This window comes from Bidens hawaiensis, unplaced genomic scaffold (genome assembly GCF_021521415.1).
Source record: "Bidens hawaiensis isolate Kalapana, Puna unplaced genomic scaffold, B.hawaiensis_p1.1 tig00011638_1, whole genome shotgun sequence".
Taxonomy (NCBI): domain Eukaryota; kingdom Viridiplantae; phylum Streptophyta; class Magnoliopsida; order Asterales; family Asteraceae; genus Bidens; species Bidens hawaiensis.
In genome coordinates, this window is record NW_027491915.1 from 481,271 (window position 1) to 494,334 (window position 13,064).

Sequence of the window (13,064 nt, forward strand, 5' to 3'; positions counted from 1 at the left end):
AAAGATTGCACTAGTTCACCGATCATAACGTCTCAATTAATTCACCAAAAATCACCACAGAAGCATACATATCTTAGGTTTCCAGAACATATTTCATCTTATTTTTATTCCACATATTTTTCTTATAATGACCAAAACATTACAGCAAACTCATATCAGTCAGATTCATGCGCAACAGAATGTTATTTACAATTCCCGTTAAACGAAAAATCCAATAAATGCAAGACCACTTGGGTTTGGTTCCTAACTCAGTGAGTCAACCTCCAGAAGTGGAACCAACCCAATTGGTCTCGTAGTTCATGAGATATAACATTTACAACATAACCTAACAGCAGGTCTAACAGCTCAGCTTTGCATCACGTTTTTGTAAAATCATAAAAGTATACTTCCACTTATCCAAAAATTACGAATTTATACTTCATAGAAACTAGACTCAACCTAGTTTACTGCAGTACCCACAATCTCAATCAATTTTCACGTTTACACTTCGTTACAGTCAGTTAAACATCGTATATACGTTCTGTCCAGAATCTGTTCACATCAAAACTCATCATAATAACAATCTATGAACTATCATGCATCCATATAACCCTCTAGACACTATAACTACTATCCATGCATATCAATCACACCATACATACAAGATTAGGGTTTTATTTGAACTCACAATCAAGGACACAACAATTAACATGCAATACTATCAAACTAGTTATCAATCATCATCAATTAAATCAAGAATCACATGAATATCATAATACCAAGAAATCAGCCATAAAGGTTTACAATTAACCCAATAAAACTAACAATTAAACATAGAGGATACATAGAATAGTTGTGTATACCTTCCTAGCACCTTAATCTTCAATCAAACTTGAAAGATCTTGATTGTGTGTGTGTGTGTATTAATCGATCTCAAGGAAATAAAGGGAGGGGATGGCTGCCGATTTTTGTAGGGGAATAGGTAGGAGGTTAGGGTTTAGGTTTACCATGTATTTATAAAGGAATATGTTACACTTTGGCCCCTCAACTCCTAAGTATTACTTTTTCTAGAACATTCTATCATAACTTGCACATTAAGTTAACATTAAGTATTACTTTTTCTAGAACATTCTATCATAACTTGCACATTAAATTAACATGACAATAATATTATCACATAACACATAATCCTAACACATAATTATCACATAATTAGTGTTTTAGTGTTTTTCGTTTATTCATCAATCGTTTGCGTTTCGGTGCAAATCCCGAAAGACTACTACACATGTAGTAAGTGTTAAGCGTCATTTAAACCCTAGTTTAAATGTAATGAGGTTTGCGCTTAGATTGAATAATCTAAAGTTTGAATTGACGGAGTTGCGTTAACGGAGTTAACCTGAAATTGACGATTGTCACACAGTGGGAAGGGATTTAAAAGATCAAGCTTCAGGGCCACTCCCTCCAAACCCACTTGTACCCGCACCATCAGTTGGCTGTGGCGGTTCAAGGAAGGTCTTGAGAATGGTTAGCCCATCATCAGCAGCAGCAACTTCGTTCACCTTCTCCACCACCGGGTGCGGGAAGGCGGCATACTGGTTCACTGCTTGGTCATATACAGCTTCAGTATCCACATCATATAAAGGGAAGTTTGAAGGCGGGATGCCCTTCTCAACGAACCCTAGACCAAGCAGGAAGCCAGCCTTTTCCCCATCCTCATGAGAAGCGTTGAGCGCTGCGCTCATGGCATCGTCATATGATGTGTCCGTGAAGACTCGATGCACAACCTACAACAAGAAAAAATACCAAGTATCAAAACCTTTTCTAAGTACAAAGGAAAGCGTAAAGACGTTATGAAGCTATGCATACCTGCGACAACGCTTCTCGTAGAAGCCATTCCTTGGTAACCAGAGCCTCCTGGAGGGCAGCTTGAGCTTCATTACGGGCGCGTTCGGCTTCGTTCTTTGTAAGGTTGGCAAGCAACACATCTTTGGCTGCAGCCTCTTCGACGCCCTTTAGCTTACGCTCAGTGTGGTCAAGCACCCCCCTCTGGTCCAAGATCTCTTGGAGCTTCTTGGCATCTTCCATGGCCAAGGCGTCATGAGCCTGCTGGAGCCTCTCTAGTTTGGCTTTGAGCTCCTCATTCTCGGCGCGCAGAGGCTCCGCAACAGCTTCAGCCTTGGTGGCCCTCTCGGTTGCGTTCCGCGCAGTTTCCTTAGCCAACCGAAGCTGTTCGTTAACAGCTTGGGTAGCCTTGGAACGAGCCTCGAGACGGGCCTGAACTTCAACCTCAAGGGCCTTGAAGGCCTTTTCCTTCTCCGCAGCAACGGCAGAGAGTCTCCTGTTCTCCTCCCGGATAGCCCGCGCCTGAGCTACTTCTTGGATATGAGCCGCCTTTAACTTGTCGTTTTCACGACAAAGCAGCTCGACGCGCGGCTGCATCCGGGCAAGGAGAATTCGAAGCTCGTTTGTCAGCCTACCCTCCCGGTAGCTTGACATAGCTTCCCCCAGCGCTCCACTTGGGGCGGCGTGGCGAGCCCACTCGACGCAGTCCACAGCCGTCCGAAGGGTTGTTCCTCGGCGGATGTTCCAACGTGGAACATACACTTCATTGGAATCCGACACTGTAAAAACAAGAAACAGTTAGGAAAAGATGAGATATAAAAAAAAAAAAAAAAAAAAAGATAACAGTCCAAAATAACCCTACGCACCTGTAGGGTCGATGACAGGCCTGTAGCCGCCAAACCCATCACCCGAACCTAACGGATATCCATCCAAGAGGTCAGGCAGATGGGAAGGAGGCAGAGATTGGCTAGAAGCCCCGAACATACCTGCTGAACTGGCCGGGGACGAGGTAGTCGTCGGCACCGGAGGCACGGTCGAAGCCGCTGCGGTAGAGACCATCGGAGGTGAACTCACCGGAGGTGAACTCACAACCGTGGTCGCCGCTGCGGAAGAACCCGCAGAAAAACTCACCGCCGGCTCAGTGAAGGACGCCGTGAATATGGCACTGACAGCCGGCGGAGATGACGTTACAGTTGGAACAGTTGCCTCAACAGGATGAGCAACTGAACCAATACTGCAAACAGGCGCAGCCGCCTGGGTCGTCGCCTCGGGTAGGTTGACCAAACCTACCGTCATGGGTCCAGAACTGCTCCTCCCCGCATCACCTTGGAATGCAATGACATCCACGCCTGCATGAAGACAAGATAGTTAAATATAATGGCGGAAGGATATGCAGTTAAAGTAAATGAAAATTATACTTACGAGTCCTCTTGAGCTTGAAGGTGCGAATAGGCGGGGACGAACCCGATGGAGCCGGCCTCTTCATGCCGGTCACCGTCGTACTAGGCTGCCCGGAGGTGACAGCTGTCTCAACCTCCGGAACAGTGGTCTCATCACCACCAGGGTTCCCTGCCACCTCTTCACTCTCGGTCTCTGACTTTGACCGATTCCCCTGATCGACAGTAGAGGCAACCTTCGCCTTACCCTTCCCGCCAGCAGCCTTCTTCTTCCGCGTGAAGAAAGGACCATCTGCGGATTCCTCATCAGAAGATGACAAAATTAGAGGAATTCCAGCAGAGGTTTGAGCATTGACAGGGCGAGGGTTAAATAACTCCTTACCTGGCCGCGTGGCGCTCAGAATCGGGTGGCCCGGCGGGTAGACCTCCACAAACCGATCCGCCGTTTGCTCCAAGATGGGCAACTCGTTCTCATCAAGAGCACGGGTACCCATCCGAGCGGGACCACCAGCTTCCCGCGGATGCAGGAGCGATTGTAGGTCGTTTCCCTCTGAAACAAAAAGAGAAACAGTTAGAAGAAAAACCCTAAATCAGCAAAGAAGACAGAGCATACCGTAAGGGATAGAGTTCAAACCGTATTCAAGGACGATGGGAATCTGTGGCGCCTCCGCCCCAGCATCCTTCCACACCCGGCTCATCCCGAGCATCACCATCCCGGACTCCGCAAAGCGGTAAACCGGAGACTGGACCCGGGAAATCTTGGAGAACCATTCCGCCTCCTCGTAGTTGAAGGCGTGAAGGTTCGGGAGAGCTCTCCCGTTCTTGAACGTCATCGCTATGGGGACGACGCGAACGGAGATATAGAAGAACTCCCGCTTCCAAGACCGAAGACTGCGCTCGGTAGCGCAGATCTTCAAACCCTTGATCCGAGTGACCAAGGTATACCACCCCTGGATGCACCTTCAGGAATAGAAGGTCATCAGGCGGTCGACATGGGGCTCCACGCCCAGAATGACGCACACCCATTCAAAATGGCGAATCTTGGCGATCGCCATTGGGTGTACCTCCGTCAAATGTACACCGTGTCTCTCCAAAACACGGTACACAAACTTCGTCAATGGGAACCTGAGATTCCCATAGATGAAGAATGCAGCATACACCCCTATTTTGCCCTTGGGGGCATCGTACACCGTCTGGTGTGGCTCAGGAAACACAGGCTCGAAAGGCTCGAGCATGAACTTCCTGACGATGTACTGATACTGGTCGACGGGAAGAGCACACTGGCACTCGCCAGCAGTACTCTTATCGTCCCTATCAGAAGTGGACGTCGGGTTCTCGGAATACACGTCCGACTCTTCAGCAGTAACTTCAAGATCATGAGAAGACATGTTTTGAATGTAAAGAACGATTTCAGGAGAATGCTCGACAGAAAAGTTAGAGTATTCGCCGGAAATCGTTTAGAAGAAGAAGAGAGGTGAAACTGTGAGTTGAGATGCATCCTCTCCTCCCTTTATATACTCATCGCAATGAATGCGATGAATTTAATGCGGAAGAGAGAGGAAAACGCAGGTGTAATGAAACTATGACACGTGGAATATGCAAGCTGGCAACAACTGTTGACAGGACGCGTGCCGTAAACTTCGCGGCCACGCGCCCGAAAACTCGCGCCCACGCGCCTGAAAAAGCGTCTGGAATGACCATATACTGTCACGTCGCCATAACTTCCTGCACGTCCTGACACTGTCAGAAGAAACCGTCGGACGACGTTTCAACAGTTTGGACTGTTCTTATCCTTTCACCAACTCTTCAAATTTCAAAAAGATTCAAAAGTAAGCGGGACTATACCCCTTACCTTGGCAACCAAGTAACTATAAGACAGGTGCGAGTACAGTGTTAAGGCAAAACCCTTCACATACTTAGCACCTGCAGGGAATTGAAGCCAAGAATACCTCGGCAACCAAGTAACTATAAGACGGGTGCGGGTACAGTGTCAAGGCAAAACCCTTCACATACTTAGCACCCGCAGGGAATTGAAGCCAGGAATACCTTGGAAGTAAAGTAACTATAAGACGAGTGCGGGTACAGTGTCAAGGCGAAACCCTTCACATACCTAGCACTCCGCAGGGAATTGAAACCAAGAAGGATCTTCTGGGCCATGCTTGCGGAAACGGGAATAACATCCCCGCATAGCGGGAACGTCGAGAACTAGATTGTTTGAAGCTCCAAGATGGAATTGGTTGTTTAAACATAATTGATCACTATGTTCAAAACTACCAAAACCTCATGGAGAATCTACACAAGTGGAACTCAACGCTCCTGACTTGCGAGGAGGTTACAGACCTACCCGCATCATACCCAAAGATCAAGCAGAAAAGTCGGGAATTTCTGCATGTGACATTAGGACTTCCGCGGGAAGAATCCCCATGGAAAACCTTAAAACTAAACCCTTTGCTTAAGTCCAAAAGTTCACCTCACTTATTAACAATTCATGAGAAGAACATTGGACAGGAGGGACTTGAAGAGGTAGGTCCCAGCAGAGCCCAGTTGGACCTGCAAGACTCACCTCAAAGAGGGACGTCTGCACAGTTGAAACCGCAAGACTCACCTTCAACAAGGACGTCTGCGCAAAGGCTAAACTCGCAAGACTCACCTTGAAGAGAGACGTCTGCACAGAAACCAACTGGATCCGCAGGATCCACCATGCTCAGCGACGTGACGTCCTTACACGCAGTACGCAAGCTGTTCCTGCAGGAAAAGCCTCCCAATGGTTGACGTACTCCGCCTGTTCCCGCAGTAACGGATACTAGACATCAGGGAAGGCTACCCGCGCAGCAAGGCTACACGCACAAGGCACTTAACTCTTAAATAATTCAGTAATGTCACCTGAAGAAGGAGTGAGCAAGCCGGGAACACTCCCGCCCAAAGCCGGGAATACTCCCGCCCAAATGAGCCAGTCCGTACGCTACTGGAGGACCTTTTGTACTGTACCTGACGAGGTATGGACAAAAGGTCTGACCAAAGCAGCGACAGCTCACTGTGACAAAGGAATAGTACACAGCCGGCCTGGTCACTATCAGCCGCTGCCTACTCACCAACCCCTGTCACTATTAGCCGCTGCCTACTCACCAACCTGTCGTAGCACGTGCATAGCCTGCAGTTGGTGGAAAAGAATAGTACACAGCCGGCCTGGTCACTATCAGCCGCTGCCTACCCACCAACTACCAGCATGGCATGTGCGTAGCCCACAGATGGCAGAACAGGAATACTATTCAGCTGGCTGTACCTTCTTGGAAACCTACCTTCGGCTATAAATACTCCAACACCTTGGAATGGTATGGACACATTACATTACCTTACATTATCTGATATCTCATTATCTTATCTTCTCTAGCAATCTCTTAATATACACTTATATTCAAGAGCAATCTAGTCTGATTCTCACGCCGGAGGGTGGTCACAAGGAGGTACCCCCCCTTCTCAGTGACGAGCTCACGGTGTCTGTTTTGCAGGTCATCAGAAGAACCATCTTTGCCGGACCTAACCCCTCGTGGGAAACATCTATTTAACCCCCAGATTATCCGTAATCTGCCCGGGGTCACTTAGTGTTTCTTCAACATTAAAGCAACAAACATCTTTTAGCAAACGAGGTGTCACTTGTCGGGTTACATGGACGGTACATGATGGTGAGGCGGTGAGAGTGAGGGAGTCCGATGAGTGGTGGTGGAGTTCAGGTCTGGACTTATGATTTCGTTGGGGACTGAGGCACAAAAGGTGGCGTCTGTAGTATAGCTTTTTAAACAAATGAACAAAGGAAAATCCTAATATTTTAAAACTGTAAAAAAATAAAAATATAAAAAGAAACTAAATTTTTTAAAATTAAAAAAAAATGCAAGGGAAGAGGTCTAAACCCGGTAGCTCTATGTTATTGCAAAGCTTTAACCACCATAACACCTGTCAAGGCTATGTGTAGCGGCCGACATAAGAAAGGGATTTTTTGTCGATTTTGATGTGTAGTACTACCCAGGCGGTTTTTGGGTGATAAGTAGAGAGAGGGGGGGGGGGGGGGGGAGGGGTTGGGCTACAAACCAGTACACCACTAAAATGAAAATATATAGTCACTATGTTGACGTGGCATCAAGTGTCAAACTCTCTCATTTTGTAGCCCGTCATTACACATAGCCGCATAAGGGTCAAGTTTTTCTTTCTTTCTTTATTTTCTTCTTCTTCTTGAAGTAAGCGTAATTTAAGTCTTAAAACATCCGGATTTCATCAAATCTAAGGTAGCGTTTGGTATGCATGAATGATAGGGGGAATGAAATGATTCATTACGTAGGAATGAAAAAAGTGGTGTTTGGTTGCTCAATGGAATGGAATCATCCATTATAAAAAACCATTCCTTCCTACCCCCCTCTTTTTTTTCATTTCATTCCCCATTCACCCTACTTTCTCAACAACACAATCACCACCTAACAACAACAACTACCACTACCATCGCCATCATCGACACCTTACCGCCACCATCGCCACCACCACCGCCTCCGCCACCACCACCTTACCAACAGCGCAACCACCGCCACCATTGTCGTTGTAACCACCGAAAACATTGTCACCGTCGCAGCCTGACCATCACCGCCACCCTACCATCGCCATCACTACCAATGCTACCATCGCTTGACCACCGCCACCCCCACTTCACTGTCGCCACTGCCACCACCATTTTCGTCGCCAGAGCTAACACCACCACCATTGCCATTGCGATTTTTTTAATTATTTTTTTTGTAAAAAAAATATTTTGAGATATGAGTGTTTTTATTATTTCTATTTCAATCATACAATTTTTTAGAATACCATTATACCAAACAACATAAAGTAATAATTCATTTCATTCCCATAGGTTAACTAAATAAGACAAAGGAATGGAATGATTCATTTCATTCCCTTGTCCATTCAATTCCTTCTTCCATTCCATTCTCCCTTCATTTCATTACCTCCAACCAAACATACCCTAAGGATAAGGATGTTTCAACTAATTAGAGTAATATCACTTTGACGGTCCTTAATTCCTTATTGTATAATTAACTTACCTTATTCACCCAAAAGTTACAGTTTATAATATATCTACCCACCAAACGGAATTACTTAAATAAATCTTTGAGATATGATAAATTTGTTTCTAATTGGTTTGTTACAGATAAATACTTTTCAGAAGGATTATCGAGGAACATTTGTACGGGATCATTGATGGAATGAATCATCGATGAATTACTGACATATGGTTACCGTGCCAATATCAACGACGTCAGATAAGCTGCAACAGACTTAAAGTGACTTATATTGCACAAATTTTATACAGGATGATTTCATAGCACTATTATTATACATATTATATATAGGACAACCGTGCGACTTATTTTAAATGAGTAATATATATATGATTAATAGAAGACTTGGATATTTGATCAAGTTTCATGGGCTTCATCTCTAATTTTCATTTTCTCAAGATGTGTCTTTCCATTGAGCTTGTACGAGAAGAAGTCCTTGAGGTACTGCTCCATTACGAGTGTTCTATACAACGGTTGGTTTCCGGTGTTCATTAGGAGGCTCTTTGCAGGTCCAACGTCTGCTTCAAGCTTCGGATTGAAGAACGTGGCTAATGAAATCCTTTCACTCGTTGCATTTACAGTCGCCTTATGCTCAATACTGTTGTATACACCATTGCTCATTATCTGTAAATTGATTTAAACCATTGCCCGTGAGTTAATTTGGGTTTCACAATTCCAAGATGTAGATAATATTCTTTGATACAACATGTACATATACTGATATACCCACTTGAACACAAATAATTTACAAAATATAAAAGTGCGACTTTAATTATTTATGATTTAGTTTAGCAAGAAGATATAAAATCATGAATTCCTAGACATGCATGTTTGGATAAAAGAAATATAGATTAGTTTATTAGCTATTCTAAAACATTAAGTTCTTATTTGTTTCAGCATTCAATTCAATACGTAAATATGGAAAAAAGCATAAAAATACAAATAATTTTAACTAGATGTCTATTGGGAGGATCATAATTTGTTTTGACCAAGTGTTGTGGAAGGCCATGGGGGTGTCACTCATAGCCATGCCAGCATCTTTCGGGGCATCAAAGAGGGTTAAACATCATTACCTATGGATGCAAAGAGTGCTAAAGATAGAGACGCCACTCCTTTGACGGGCGTTAAAAAGGAGGGGGTTAGCCACTAAAAAAAGCCACATGGTTGGCGCCATCCATGGCCATCCATAACACTTGGTTTAATGATTAACTGGTATGGAGTCAAATACTCCTAAATAATATAAGTTTAGAAAAAAAGTGTTGTCAAAGATGTAGCCTATAAACAAGTTTGAAACCATGCAAATTGGACCACGTCTGCATACGACTTGGTCATTAATGCACGTGAAAGATCAAGATAAAATCATAAAATATTCGACATGTGGTTTAGTCAAACATGGAAGTCCTAGGCATGCTTAATTAAATGGGACAGCTACCCGTTTAAAGATGGTGACTTAATGTCTAAAATAATTGGATTCATTCATGCAACCCACGTTTAAAAAACACTTCTAATTAAAATAATAAATGCTGTCGCCCTCACCTCAAGAACGTCGCCTATATTTACCACGAAAGCATCTGGAAGGAAATCAACGGGGATCCACACACCATCTTTTTTAACTTGTAAACCTTGCACATCATTGACTTGGAGAAGAATGGTTATTCCACTAGCATCAGAGTGAGGAACTAGCCCGACAACCCGATCGGGTTGTGGGCAAGGAGGATAGTAAGTCATCCTCACCGATTGCAACCCGTCTTCAAAAACATCGATCATCTCTTTCGTGTCGATGTTTATGGCTTGGCTGATTATACTGAACAAAGTCATGGCAAGTTTTTGCAGTTTTTGCAAGTAGTTCTCCATGGTATTTCTGTACGTTGAAGAAAAGTTGAAGCATCACATGGAATTCTATGTATTAGTTAGGATTAGATAAAATATGTTAAGATTTGTTAGGTCTATAATCATGTAAATATATTATATATGTTCATTGTAATTAGGAGTTATGATTAAGTTAAGTTTTCTTTGTATTTATTCTTGGTGTATTTATTTTCATTCTACTCCTATAATTTATAATTAATAATAATATTTGTGTTTACGGCCGGGTGTATTATTTTCCTTGTGAAGAAGACATACATGGGAAGGAAACCAATCTTCTATCTTTCATATCTAATAAATAAAAACAATGGGGGACACCTATCAACTTTGATTGTTATATAAAAGTTAATTTTCCCGTCTTTCTTTACTTTGAAATATTAGATGTCACATGTTAACTCTGATGAAGTCTTGATTATGATTTTTTGCCGCTCCTGTTATATAACAATGATTTTCTTTAATTTGAAATATAATATGGTTATATCATAAGTCATATTGTTCAACTTTTCATAAAACGTTTTTGAGAAATATATATATAATATCTTATTTAAAGATTAAAATAAATATTTTTTAAAAACATTTATTTAACATGTATAATACAAATAATTGTAACATAGTTGTAAATTAATAAACACAAAAGGTTTGTTTCCATGTAAATCTTTACACTTTTAATTTGTGTTTCCTAAAATAAGATACTATCATTTTATGGTTGAATAATCTTCTAAGACTGCTCCCTTTATTACTTGCTTTGCTCTATCAAGGATTGCATCAAATTAATATTATCATAAATCAAATATGTGAAGTCTTGACTTGAATATGCAGGCATTCTAGATGAATTCCCACTTGACCAGACAAGAATATTAATTGGGAGCATGACGTAGCTCAACTAGAATTTCAAATCAGTTTTTTTCAGTCTCTGGAGGTCGACTTTGTTTTGTACCTTAATTTGTCTTGGTTGTAACTAGGTTTTATGGGTATAGGGTTCCATGAAGGCCATAAAACAAAGACATGTGTATCCTTTCTTGCAGGTCGATCACATGGAACGGTTGTTTTGCACTATATTTTTTGTGTTTTTCCATACAAAAGGCCATTACTGAGTTGTATTTCTAGAGTGCAACTATGATAATATGAATTGCAATACGTGACTAGGTTGTTGGACGTAATTTCCAAGTTATGAAAATTAGGTTAATTAATTAAATTGATTAGAGTTAAGTCAAATGAGTTGTATTTAACTTATGAGGATAGCTTTTTTTTTTAACCGGACTCGAACTACTAAATAAACAATAAATAAACCTCATCTTTATCTACTAGTAGATTTTTCTTTATCTACTAGTAGATAAAATCTACTAGTAGATAAAGATGAGGTTTATTTATTGTTAATCTACTAGTAGATAAAGATGAGGTTTATTTATTGTTTATTTAGGAGTTCGAGTACATCTCTAAATATACAAATCAATAATCTATATAACCTGATCAAAGTTGTGATTATGGTTAGATGAGTCTATAATCGGTTTTAGATATTTTTATTGAGATTTATTTGATCCAAATTCACCGTTTACTATTGATAGTTTAAATCTAATCAAACTAAATAGGATCAAAGAGAGTCACCTTAATGTTGGAGGGAGTTGTGGTAGCAAGTGTGATCTTCTTCTATGAACAGGATTAGTGATCATAAAGAACCGATCAGCCCAGTCAACTTTCTGATCTTGAGTGTTGAGTATGGTCTGACCATAGCCTTCATATTCACCTGCCTTCAACTTATACCTCAGCTTCTCTTCCACCGGCAAGTTAAAAAATTCTACCATCTCCTTCTTCATATTCTCCACCAACAGTTTGTCAACTCCATGATTCACCAGCTGTAAAATAAATTAATTAATTTAGGGTAGTATGTACACATGCAAATTATATATGCAATGATTTACTTGAAAGATTCCCCATTCATGGCATATGGAGCGCAGATTATTCCGCTGCTCGATATCAATATCGGATCCTTGCATCTTGATCATGTCTATAACTGGGATAGAGGGTAAAGGCAAAGAGTTGTTAGAGACAAACATGGATTGGTCTTGTGGTTCCTGCATGTAGCGGTCAGGAACCACAAGCTTGAGTTCTTTTGCAAGCTCTTGAAAACTCTCATGGCTGATTTGCAAAGAAGCCATTTCAGGGTATATTTGTTGCAATAATTCAGGTATTTGCAATGGTGTTTGGGGGTACGAAACACAACCCTAAATTGCTGCTTTAAATAGAAAAAGGTGTTTCTCAGTTTGAAGCATCTGACGTAAGAAATACCACATATGCGTTAGCTAGTACGTAGTTGTTTGATACTAAATATTAATTTGAAACGAGGAGATGAAATAAATTAATAAATAAATAAATAAATAAGAAGTTAGGACTTAAAAACAAATTCAAGAAGTTGGGCACTTTATGTACAACTAAGGCTATCTATGAAGCATTATGGAAAGGTGAAATGGGGTAAATCACGACAAGTAAACACTAGAATCATGTGTAGTAAGCGTTAACTCTCTGTAGTAATGAAGAGAAGGAAGGGATGCCATGGGGATGAATTAAATGATAGGCGGTACTTCGGTAGAGAGGGGAAAGAGCCGTTGGTGTGGGGATGTTCCCATTAAGAAAGAGCCATGCTTTAAAAAATAGTTTTTCTTATTATCTTTTATAAATACTAGGCCATCATTTTTGCCTTTTGAAAGTTTGGACTCCATATTCAGGACAAGGAGAAACTTAAAAATTACTTGAAAATCAACCGACTACTCGTTTTTACGGAGCAAAAATAAAAGGATGCCGGGCTTGAAGTCCTTGGGAAACACATCTCCCTTTAACGGGGTTTGCTTGTGAAATCTTCGAAAAGTTTAGTTAGCGAATG

The 13,064-nt window shown here is 41.7% G+C and overlaps 1 protein-coding gene across 1 annotated transcript; it reads right to left on the minus strand.

Annotated features, from left to right (window-relative positions):
• Window positions 1–8,565: 8,565 nt before the first annotated feature.
• Window positions 8,566–12,342, minus strand: LOC143538532 (oxoglutarate-dependent flavonoid 7-O-demethylase 1-like). The gene is made up of 4 exons (XM_077032076.1): window positions 12,106–12,342; window positions 11,792–12,039; window positions 9,857–10,181; window positions 8,566–8,944 (listed from the first exon to the last, which is right to left on the minus strand). Exons 1-4 carry the CDS (start codon window positions 12,340–12,342, stop codon window positions 8,678–8,680), a joined length of 1,077 nt encoding a protein of 358 aa, XP_076888191.1. The 3' UTR covers window positions 8,566–8,677.
• Window positions 12,343–13,064: the final 722 nt, after the last annotated feature.